The following is a 12,870-nucleotide window of genomic DNA, read 5'->3' on the forward strand; positions in this document are numbered from 1 at the left end:
AGTATAAAACAAGCCAAATGTGAGTGAGCCAAGATGGTTTTCATAGAGTAAAAGCTTGGTTACTTATTCAAAATCTCCCATTGAAATTAGGGTGCCAGCTTTGATGCCATATTATATGATCAATATCAATTGGCTCAGGCTACATTGATTTTTTTTATATAGAGGGATGCCCAATTAACATAAAACAATCCAAATGTGAGTGAGCCAAGATGATTTTCATAGATTAAAAGATTGGTTACGTATTCCAAATCTAACATTAAAATGCATTGAAATTAGGGTACCAGGTTTGGTGCCATATTATATGATCAATGTCATTTGGCTCAGGCTAGATTGATTCTTTTTATATAGAGGGATGCCCAATTAGCATAAAACAGGCCAAATGTGAGTGAGCCAAGATGGTTTTCATAGATTAAAAGCTTGGTTACTTATTCAGAATTGCCCATTGAAATGCATTGAAATGAGGGTACCAGGTTTGGTGCCATATGACATGATCAATATCATTTGGCTCAGGTTAGATTGATTCTTTTTATATAGAGGGATGCCCAATTGGTATAAAACAAGTAAAATGTGAGTGAGCCAAGATTAAAAGCTTGGTATCTTATTCAGAATTTCCCTATTGAAATTAATGAAAATTATGGTGCCACCTTTGGTGCCAAATTTAATGATTAATGTCATATTAACTTTGCTAATTGTTTAATAAATAATTTATTTAATTAATAAGAAGCTAACTAGAATAGGATGCTGGGTGAATAGTAAGCTAACTTGAATCTTCGAATAAGAAGCTGGCCAAATAAGAAGCTGGCCGAATAAGGAGCTAACTTCAGCATCATAACCATTGCTGTATTTTATTTGAGGAAATACTCTTCTCCTTATAATCTGGTAAACGCTTTATCTTGCATTTGTTACATTGCTGGCTCTGCCCTTACACCTTATGTCTCATTTATTTTTAAACGATTGTGATGAATGCCAATATATAATTATTAGTATTATTAAAATGTAATAAACTATATTAAATATTGAAACTATATTGATTATACCATTCTACCTTATAATTTGTAGAATTCGGTCACCACTCTATGTGGTTAGCGCGGACCAATGATTTTCATATTTTACAGCAAAGGCAAATAAAACAAATAGTGTTTATCACGATATTATTTTTCATCAGTTATTTTGCAATGTGTATGCCTAATATAACTTTCTGACTCTTCCGAAGACAGCTACTTGCGCTCTGATTTCATTTATGTAGTTCTTATAAAATGTAGCTGCTATAACAGCTCTGAAGCAGCCTCACATGTATATGCTTGAAGTGAGTAACTCATTACAGATCGGATTCATGTGAAGTTCCGTTTAATAATATTTAGTAAATTGCTCTTGAACCCTCCGTGTAACTAACGCGACTTCCTTGAGACGAATGAACAGCAGGAGGCGGATCTTAACCAGGGTTGAAATCCAATCAGATTTGCCTAGGAGGGTCGTAATCTCCAATCGTAGCAGTGTTTAGAAATCGCTTCCTATTCATTTTGCTCCAGAAGGTCGTGTTGAAGCGTGGGGACATGTGGGCCCGGGTGTTGTACAAGTTGCCCGCTAGTACTTCCTGCATTGCTAGAAGAACTGTCACTTATGAACACCGCTTTGGTCTATGGTCTAGCGGCTGGGGACGCCAGAAAGACAGGGTGTGTGCGGAACATTCACGGGTCCCCTCAATTACAGGGGCCAGACCCATAACATGGAGTGTAAAGCGCATACATTGTTTACCCTCTGGAAGCAGCCCGGTTTCTAGTGAGACGCAGCTCAAGGGCCCGTCAGCTGCAGATGACTGTACAGAAGAGGTGACCGTCGGTATGTTTGTGTATGTGCTGTGTATCAGTTTTATAGCGTATAGCCGAGAAAGAGAAGTCTCTGTTGAGTTTTCTTAGACCAGGGACACTGAACCCAAATTTTTCTTTCTGATTCAGATAGAGCATGACATTTTAAGCAACTTTCTAATTTACACCTATTATCAAATTGTCTTCATTCTCTTGGTATCTTTATTTGAAATGCAAGAATGTACGTTTAAATGCTGGCCCATTTTTCGTGAACAACCTGGGTTGTTCTTGCTGATTGGTGGATAAATTAATCCACCAATAAAAAAGTGATGTCCAGAGTTCTGAACCTATAAAAAAAGCTTAGATGCTGTCTTTTTCAAATAAAGATAGCAAGAGAACAAAGAAAAATTGATAATAGGAGTAAATTAGAAAGTTGCTTAAAATTGCATGCTTTATCTGAATCACAAAAAATAAAAATAAAATTGGGTTCAGTGTCCCTTTAATTCAAATCCTCTGGACCCCTAACAGCCAGGTATTCAGATTATCTGAACTAGAGGTGACATAATAATCTGATGGAGTAGGTTAGGAACCATGGCCATTGATCAGCTGATTATTTCACCTGTACTTTATTTCAGACTAGTTGATAAGCCTGCCCAGAGGCTACAAAAAATAAAGAATAGAAATACAGAAAAAAAATAAACACATTAACCAAAATAAAAAAATTAAACCTAATCCCTATGAAAATAAAAAAAGCCCCCCCCCCCCCAATAAAACAAAACATAATCTAATGCTAAACTACCAATAACCCTTTAAAGGGCCATTATACACTCATTTTTTCTTTGCATAAATATTTTGTAGATGATCTATAAATCCCATAAAGTTTTTTTTTTTTTAGAAAAATGTATAATTTTGCTTATTTTTAAATAACATTGCTCTGATTTTCAGCCTACTAACCAAGCCCCAAAGTTTTATTTGAAAACCGTCAGCTACCTTCTCCAGCTTGCTCCTGTTTGTGTAAAGGGTCTTTTCATATGCAAAAGAAGGGGGAGGGGGGGAGTGTATTATTTCCCACTTGCAGTGGGCTTTCCAACAGAGTTAAACTGAAAGCTAAGTACGTTTTTTAAACCATTTTATACTTGATTTTTATATCAGTATCTGTGCATCTTATTCTTTATAGTAGTGTCTATTTACATGCAGCTATATGAAAATGAGTGTTTACTGTCCCTTTAAAGGGCTTTTTGTAGGGCATTGCTTTAAGTTAAACAGCTCTTTTACATAAAAATAAAGTCCCCCCTAACAGTAAAAACCCTCCCACCTACCAAACCCCCCAAAATAAAAAAAAACCTAACACTTATAAACCTAATCTACCCATTACCCTGAAAAGGGCATTTGTATGGGCATTCTCCTTAAAAAGGGCATTCAGCTCTTTTTTTTTTTAAGGGTCCCAAAAAAAAAAACTGTTAAAAAAAAAAAAAGGAACCTATTGCTAAAGCCCCAAATAGATACTCACGGTTTCAGAAGTCCATCGGAGAAGGTCTTCTTCTAGGCGGGTCCATAATCTTCAGCTACAGCAAAGGCGGAGTGGAGATCCGGAGTGGTGTTCCCGGATGTGGCGATCCTCAGCAGCAGCGGTCCTCGGCGACACCTTGCATTCCTATTGGCTGAAGTTTTCAAAACAGTCAATAGGATTAGAGCTACTAAAATCCTATTGGCTGTTCAAATCAGCCAATAAGATTTCAGTAGCTCTCATTCTATTGGCTGCTGAATTTTTCTAAACAGCCAATAGGACCGCCGAGGATCGCCACATCTGGGAAGACCTCTCCGGACCTAAGCTCCGCGCCGCCTTCGCTGTGGATGAAGATGATGGACCCGCCTGGAAGAAGACCTCCGCCAGACTTCTGAACCATGAGTACCTATTTGGGGCCCTTTGTGTCAGGTTTTTTTTTTTTTTTTAAATTTGGGGGGTTATCTTTTAAATTGGGGTCTTTTGGGCAATTTGAAGAAGAGCTGAATGCCTTTTTTAAAGGCAGTGAAGAAGAGCTGAATGCCCTTTTAAGGGCAATGCCCATACAAATGCCCTTTTCAGGGCAATGGGTAGTTTAGGTTTTTTATTTTGGCGGGGGGTGGGTTACTGTTAGGGGGACTTTGTTTATTTTTAATGTAAAAGAGCTGTTTAACTTAGGGCAATGCCCTACAAAAAGCCCTTTTAAGGGCTATTGGTAGTTTAGCATTAGATTGGGGGGTATTTTTATTTTGGGGGGCTTTTTTTCTATTCATAGGGATAAGGTTTAATTTTTTTTATTTTGGATAATGTTTATTATTTTTTGTAATGTTAGTGGTGTTTGGTATAGAGGCGCAGGTATTTTCTTCTACGGTGCTCCAAAATTGCCTGATAATGAGAGGGCTTTATTTCTATGTGTGTAGATCAACACCACATAATTAGTGCAGTATACTTACTCTGAAAAAATTCAGAGTCCAGCTTCCTCTTCAAGAGTTAATACGTATGATGTATTACGGTTAAAGATTCCCCAAATCCACTGTGGCTGTGAATACAGGATAACGTACTCAAGATACAATGTATAGCTTGATACAAAATGTGCAGTATACTTACTCCGATAAAATGGGAATCCGACTCCTTGTACAGCGCTCCCGCTGATGTGGTTAAAAGTATCCAAAAGGCAGCAAACAAAATTCATAAAAAATACAAATTTATTTAAAAGTGTCACTATGGACAGATAGATAAAAGCTCATAAACAAAAGCTTGTTAGCCTTTTTTATTTTTTGTAATTAGATTAATCTAATGTAATTTTTTTTTGTATTTTTCATTTTTAATGTCTATTTATTGTAATTAAGGGTTCATTTAGGGGGTGTTAGGTTAGGGGGCTTAGTCATTAAATTTGTTTTTTGCATTGTCAGGGTTGGCGGTGTAGGAGTTAATAGGTAAACTAGATTTAATGCGTTGTGGGGGGTTGGCGGTTTAGGTGTTAATAGATGTATTAGGTAGTTCGCAATGTTGGGGTTTGTGGATTTAGGGGTTAATAATTTTATTAGGTAGTTGTTTTGTTTTTTCTTAATACTTTGTGAAGGCGGTTAGGTTTGTTTTTTTAAATACTTATTGCGGGTGCTTAGGTTTTTTTTTTTTTTTTTTTTTTTTTTTTTTAATACATATTGCGGGCGGTAATTTTTTTTTTTTTTTTTTTTTTTTTTTTTTTTTTTTGTAATGCTCTGCTTGCCTTCGCTGCATCCCGAAAATGCCTTTGGTGGATTCTTCCACCACCCTGCCATTTTTGGAATCCACCTGGATGCAGCAAAGCGAATTCTTTTGGCTGCGTAGCGCTGCCAACATTCCTTTGAGGATTATGTATTACCCAAAAAAAACTCAGTATTGGGTAAAACAAGTGGTTTTATTAAACAAGTTGTTGAGCAATACTTTATGCAACATTCTATAAGCAACAATTAAATTACTAAGTTGTTAAGCAATACTTTGTTACATACTATAAGCAACAAAAAATATAAATTACTACATCACCAGATTTTGCATCATATATGTTCCACTTTGGTTGGGGATTCCCGTCACTGCAGCCCGAACAATATAGGGATTCTGGATCAAGATGTTTGTGAGCGCATACAGTAAATTATGACTGAATATTCATACTTAAAGGCACATTAGCGTAGTGTTTGTGCGAGTAACCATAATAATCCTGCGTAAATTTAGTATGTTGAGAGATCTATAAAATCAGTTAATTTCTTTCTCTACGAGACAACAAAGTAGTCTAATATAGGGCAAGATTTATCAAAGTGAGAAAAAGAAAATTCTCACATTTGTCGTCAAAACATCACAAATGATATCACCATATTTATGAAAGGTTATGCGCCAATAAAGTCGCAACTTTTCATATGTGTGAACAAATTGACTCTTGACCATTTGCAAGTCTTTAATATATGCAAATAAGTTGTCTGGAAATGCCTATTTCTTGTATTAATCTCTGTTGGCATTTTAAAATGCCCGTATATATTCACAGTTCTCATATATTTATGAAAAGTGGCGCATGCAATATTCATTGTTTTTAATCTCACCAATTTGTAAGTTGCGAGATAGTGAAAAATAAAGAGCAATGTTGTTTGGGGGGGAAATGGAAACCTTTATTTTTCTTGCTGTAATGGTTGTATCTAGGGTTAGAAATTGCCCACAACAAGGCACAGAACCTGTAGATGTTGAATAATAATTAAAGGGACAGTAAACCCACAAATTTTCTTTCATTATTTAGATAGAAAATACAATTTTTAAAAAGTTTCCAATTTACTTCTATTATCAAATTTTGTTTCTTTCTCATGTTATTCTTTGTTGAAAGGATACCTAGGTAGGTAGCGTGCACATGCCTGAAGCACTACAGCCATCTAGTGCTCCTGCTAATGTATAACATTGTTGCAAAACTGTTGCCATATAGTGTTGTGAAAGGATAACAAGAAAATGAAGAACATTTGATAACAGAAGTAAATTGGAAAGTTGTTTAAAACTGGATGGTCTATCTGAATCAAGAAAGAAAAAAAAAAAAGGGTTTTATGTCCCTTTTAAATAACAAAAAGGTATATACATATTTATAAAAAAGGAAAATAATTTAAAGTGCAATTGAAATAAATGTACTAAAAAGAACAAAGATAAGCTCCAAAAAACGGGGAATCTTCCTCGATGAAAGAGAGCCAAAGAAGGGACAAAATAAAAATAACTTATATATAAGAAATAACATTTTTACAAACAATCACGTGATTAATTTATTCTGTTTATAATAGGATAAAAACAATTAAACCATTTACTGGTGCCTTAAGTTAAGATTGATAATAAAGTGAAAACGATATTTTCGCAAGAAAACTAGATCAGCCATTCGCTTGACACATTGGAACTATTGCGGAAATAATCGCGACTTTTTAGGCACATTTTGCCCCTAGTAGTAGTATATCTGATATATAGTATACAACAAATAATGCAGGTCTGGTTATGGTGTGCAACTTCATTATAACAAGTACAGATGTGTTGGAATAATAAATATATATATATATATTCTCTATCACGCACATTACGATTAATGATCCAACAAAAACGTTGTTTTTTCCCCCCCATATAAAAAGTTTATAACAACATGTAATTTTGTTATTACTGTATATGAAATACCATGTTTATTTTGTTGCAAGCACTGTTCACACCCACATGCTAAATACATAGTATTTAGATATTTGGTTTTCAAGAGCTTTTATAGTTGATCAACATATATTTATGTCTTCTAGAAAATCCTCTTCCCAGTTTCAGCATTGATGCACTTGTCCGCTTACTGCAGCAAGAGAATGCCAGGGACCTGTGTGTTATCAGAGTACCGCAAGAAGTAAAATATGCAGAATACTTTGTGGTAGTCAGTGGATCTTCTTCACGACACATTCAAGCAATGGCACAGTACACCTTGAAAATGGTATGGTCCATTAACTGCTCTGTGCAATAGCTTTTTGTTTCTAGATATTGGCTGCAGGTCATTTTATCCCAAAAGGGATTTCTGTGCTTGCACTAATACAATCTATTCCTATTAGAAACCAACTGTCATAGTAGCATAAAGGGATGTTCATTTTTCTTTTATATAAACATTAAAGGGATATAAACCCAAACTTTTTTTTGTGTGTGATTCAGACAGACAAAGGATACAATTTTAAAACAAGTTCCCAAATTTACGTCTATCATCAAATTTGCTTCATTACCATGGTATTCTTTGTTGAAGAATTACCTAGGTAGTTGTCTGGAGCACTACATGGTAGGTAACAGTGCTGTCATCTAGTGCTCTTGCAAATGGATAACATATTTGTAAACTGCTGCCATATAGTATTCTAAACATGTGCATGCTCCATCCCTGCTTTTCAACAAAAGATACTAAAAGAATAAAGAACATTTGATAATAGAACAACCAACACGGTTATATTAATATACTTTTTAACCTCTGATTACCTTGTATCTAACACTCTCAGACTGCGCCCCTATTTCAGTTTTTTTGACAGTCTTGCATTTTATCCAATCAGTGCTGACTCATAAATAACTCCACAAGACTGAGCACAGTGTTATCTATATGGCGCACATGAACTAGCGCTGTCTAGCTGTGAAAAACTGTAAAAATGCACTGAGATAAGAGGCGGCCTTCAAGGACTTAGAAATGACCATATGTGTCTGCCAGGTTTAGTTATCAACACAGTATATCAAGAGAACAAAGCAAATTTTGATGATAAAAGTAAATTAGAAAGTTGTTTAAAATTTCATACCGTATCTGAATTCTGAAAGTTTCATTTTGACTAGACTGTCCATTTTAGCTAGTAATTCCTCATTTAATATTTAATTGTGTGTAGAAAAACAATTTTCAGTGTATGATCATTATTTTCCTGTAATTTAACTGTGAAAATTATGGCTGCCCACAAAGAGACTATAGTTGGATCATTGAGAAAACTGTCCCTTAAACATAGTATTAAACATTCTATTAAAAAAAACTTTGTTTAGTGAGCTTTTTTAATTATGTTTAAATAAATATATATTCCTTATTTATTTTGTTCCCCTTTCCTGTAATTTATAACTATGGATGTTGGGATTTCCAATCATTTCCTTTAGGATTGTGCACTTTATATTCCACCAAGCCATTGTTTGCACAACTCATTTATAGCAGTCCATAATTGGCCCCAGAAGAACTTTTTAGATGAATTTATATCAGGAAAGCATACATTTAGTTTTTCCTTCATGATGGTGATAGTCCATGAGTCATCACTTGTGGGAATTCCCCTCCTGACCACTAAGGGCCAAAAGACACCTCACCAGAGCTTTAAATCCCTTCTACCATCCTCAGTCATACATATAGCCAAGTAGATGAGGGAAAAAGAAAAGCAGGAAAGAAAACGCTGGGCAATAATAATAAAAATGATAAAATAAGAACAAGCATACATTTTTTTTTTTTATTTTTTTTATTTCTTTCATCAGATGGTGAGAATCCATGAGCTATCACATATGGGAATCAATACCCAAGCAGTAAAGTCCAGAAGCTCACCATGAATTTGCTTCCTTCTCTTATCTTTTGCTGAAAGGTTTATCTAGGAAAACTCATGAGCAGCAATAGGTTCTTGCTGCTGATTGGTGGCTGCATATATATACTGATTGTCATTGGCTCACCCATGTGTTCAGTTAGAAACCAGTAGTGCATTGCTGCTCATTCAACAAATGATACCAAGAGAATAAAGGACATTTTGATAATAGAATTAAACTGGAAAATTGTTTAAAATTGCATGTTCTACCTAAATCATGACATTTTTTGGGGTTTCATGTCCCTTTAACTTATTGGCTGCAAGAGATTGAAGATAATAATAATAATATAACAATATATATACTTTTTCCATGTAGAGGCTATACACTGAAAAATCTTTATCGGTTTTTCTACATTAATAAGGAAAAAAAAATATTTCACTGTATGTAATAGGGTATCCAGTTTTATGCTAAAACAAAATATTTTTTTTTTGTAAATTCTGATTGAATTACTGTTCATTGAAGAATGTAAATATTATATGTTTACATTTAATTATTATTTCTATCTAGCACAGGAAAAATTCCAGCACTCGCTTACAAGCTCTCGGCTAAGATTAAAAGCAAAACCGGAAGAGTTAGTTACCGCATCTGGCCAAATGGGACAAGCCCAGGTACCACTTCAAAGTCTGTTCCAAAATCCAGTTTTGCTTTTAATCTTAGCTGAGAGCTTGTAAGTGAGTGCTGGACTTTCTCTGTGTGTTGTATTAATTTATTTTGTCATTTTCCTTATGGGCCTTACACCCAGGCTTGTCTGGGGTTAACTGCCTGTGACTCTAGAGACAGCACAGCTTCCTGAGACTGCTATAGCACCCAGGGCTGAGCATGTTGCAGGGTCATGGGATGTGTACCCGTCCAGTCTGAGAGTGCAGTCGCCTTCCGTGTATTAAATATATATATATATATATATATATATAACCTTTTATTAAAGAAGTATTACAGGAGAATATTTCACTCCTATTTTTAAAGAATGGGAATTCAGCACTCTTTTATATCAAACACCAGGTCTTTAATCATGAATAAAGTTAAAAACATCAAAAGAATCTCTTTGCCACAAATTCTATAAAAAGCATTGCAAATCCTAATCTAATTTACCATATACAAAAAGATATATGTATATATGCGCTAATAAGTAACCATATTTGTAACAATATATTTTGCACTGTTAAAACAATACAGATCAAATGAAACAAACATCCTTCATATCAGGGTGGGTTAAAACAGGTAAATAAGTATAACCTGTGCAGTTCACAGCATTAATGCCCATATGTTCTGGTCTGTACCGTGGTTTGCACCACACTCAAGGTTATGACCGGATAGTATAAATGCAAATTATTTTTATATATATATATATATATATTTTTTTTTTTTTTTTTTTTTTTATAGTACAAATTTTTGAGGAGTGAAAATGAGCAACATGCTCGTATAGAGGGGAGAGACACAGCTGACTGGATGTGCATAGATTTTGGTAAGTATTTGTTCCAATATGACTGTAAGACTTATCTGTAATATCAATATGGGTTAATAGTGAATGTCCTGGTCAGATCACTCAAGACGAGCCCATCATTTGGTTCATTGTTTGTAAAGATCAACAAAACCACTTGCTAGTTTGAACAAATAAAATTACAATCACAATTTTATTTACCTTTTTTTTTTTTTTTTTTTTTTTTTTTATATATCCACTACCATCACCCCCAGGACACTTGAAATTAGGGATTTTCAGTCTGCATGACTAAAACCCCAAAACCTAATTTGGTAGTTATATATATATATATATATATATATATATATATATATATATATATATATATATATATATATATATATATATATATATATATATATATATATACAATATGGTTATAACTGTCTCCTCAGTAATGTAATTCTGATATTAGACAAGGCAGAACTTCTTTGTAACTGGATATTTATTATGACCAGAAAGTAGTCACCGTTCATTTATATAAAAGAATTAACAAACAGAATACTTGAGACCCAGTTTCCTCTAGACCCTACAATATGGCTGCTGAGTAAACCTCCCAAAATTAAACTTAAATATGAACTAAAACTTTTCTATATAATGACTAACAGCGCGAGATACTTATTAGCCAAAAACTGGAAAAATATAGAGGTTCCTACCTTACAACTCTGGATTACCAGAGTTACCGAATTCCTTGAACTGGAAGAATATTATTATATTAAATTTGCCAAAATAGATGTCTACGCAGAAATGACCTCCCTCTGGGAGCAATACCTTAAGAAGTAAATTATGGTCCTTTTTCTTTAGAATACCATATACCAAACTTAATTCAATAAATCCTCTTGCAATATTCTCTCCATAATAGGGTGTATACACAATTTTTATATAGAACTTTTTGGAATAATTAGTCCGTGAACCCCACAAATGAGAGAGGTCAACAGGCTCACCTCTTCTTGTCCCTCCCCCTCGTCTTTTTCTTTCCTATCTCTCCTTTCTTCTAAAATTACTTTCTCGTTTAAGCTAAATTTTGGTTTATGATATCTGAATATATACCGTAATAAATAAAACTCAACTGACTATGTATAATATTTTCGGAAGCTGCGACTTCCACCATGTAATTTTGGTTGAATTTAATAAATATTGGTTGGGGGAAAAAAAAAAAAAAAAAAAGAATTAACAAACAGAATTAATCATCGCAAAATAGGGTTAAAATAAAAGGATAAAAACAATAGAAGTCATATACTCTCACCTTTTTAACAAGATTGGTAAAAGAGAGCCACTTCATCCATTCAATTCTGGTTGCCTACCAAGTCTGTTTGCATGCACATTACATTTTGAGTTCATCTAAAGTTGCTCGTCCGGCCTCCAATTGGAGAGAGACAGGGATAATAGCCTCCATTTTTTGTGGGCAATAAACCATTCACAAACATGTGACTGGAATTCTAATTTTGTACGTTTACTGACCATAGAATTATGCCCAATCACATCCTGGGACCTAATGGATGAAATTGATACCAGATAGGACTTGTCTGGTATATATGCTTGCCCTGTAGTATAAACCAGCTAAAATATTTTACAATATCCCAATGTGTCTGACAGGGAACTAATGCTTCCTCTTTATAAATTGATTTGTTTTCTGTTCAACACAGGTAACATTGTTGTCCATTTTATGCTGCCTGAGACTCGGGAACTCTATGAACTGGAAAAATTGTGGACCTTGCGCTCGCATGATGACCAGTTATCTCAGATGGTTCCAGAGATTTTACCAGATGATTTTACTTTTGGGCTTAATGAACGATAGCACTACAAGTAGCAAATAAGTTTTCTATTAATTTTACTTGATTTTCTAAAGTTGCATAGCACTGTATAAGGTACATGTATTTGCAAACTATTCAGTGACATTCTCTGAGCAGCAGCATACTCTGCTGATGCTGATCAGTGGCTGCAACCCAGAGTAACAGGGGAAAAAAGCTCTAGAAGGTGAGTTTGCTAGCCAAGATTTTGCTTTTGGCATACAGATAAAATATTTATATTATGTTCCTTTTTAGATTTTACTCTTGGATATTAAGGGAGAATATAGTAAAATAAACTTGCAATATACTTTGTTGTTCACTTTTTTTTTTCATTTAAGTATAAGATTTGTGTATTTTCCAGTCCTGAAAACTAAAATAGCACACATGGGCTTCATTAGCCTATCTTATGAAGTCAGTGTGTGTTTTTGTATTATAAACTAGTAGTGACAAAGCCCTTTCATCTCTAGCCTTAAAGGGACAGTATACTGTAAAATAGTTTTCCCTTAATGTGTTTACAATTGCTTTTTTTACCAACTGCGGAGTAAAAATTTTTATGAAAATTAGCTTTTTAAGGTTTATTTGTGAATATTAAAGCTCTGATTTTGTGTTTTGAAGCCACAACCTAATAAAATGGGTTGAGCTTGTAGGTATAATCAGATCTCATTACTGTATCACATTGTGTACATATAGCTGCTTCTT

General features: G+C 34.3%; 1 protein-coding gene across 1 annotated transcript; it reads left to right on the top strand.

The window, feature by feature from the left end:
- Positions 1-1,425: 1,425 nt before the first annotated feature.
- MALSU1 (mitochondrial assembly of ribosomal large subunit 1) lies at positions 1,426-12,479 on the top strand. The gene is made up of 4 exons (XM_053714146.1): positions 1,426-1,839; positions 7,089-7,267; positions 10,285-10,366; positions 12,028-12,479. Exons 1-4 carry the CDS (start codon positions 1,554-1,556, stop codon positions 12,177-12,179), a joined length of 699 nt encoding a protein of 232 aa, XP_053570121.1. The 5' UTR covers positions 1,426-1,553; the 3' UTR covers positions 12,180-12,479.
- The last annotated feature ends 391 nt before the right edge of the window (positions 12,480-12,870 follow it).

Source organism: Bombina bombina, chromosome 5, assembly GCF_027579735.1.
Source record: "Bombina bombina isolate aBomBom1 chromosome 5, aBomBom1.pri, whole genome shotgun sequence".
NCBI classification, from domain to species: Eukaryota; Metazoa; Chordata; class Amphibia; order Anura; family Bombinatoridae; genus Bombina; species Bombina bombina.

Coding starts and splice junctions, on each gene's coding strand:
- MALSU1 (XM_053714146.1), top strand. CDS start 1,554: ATGTGGGCCCGGGTGTTGTACAAGTTGCCCGCTAGTACTTCCTGCATT. Junction 1,840..7,088: donor TACAGAAGAGGTGACCGTCG/GTATGTTTGTGT, acceptor TATGTCTTCTAG/AAAATCCTCTTCCCAGTTTC. Junction 7,268..10,284: donor CACAGTACACCTTGAAAATG/GTATGGTCCATT, acceptor TTTTTTTTATAG/TACAAATTTTTGAGGAGTGA.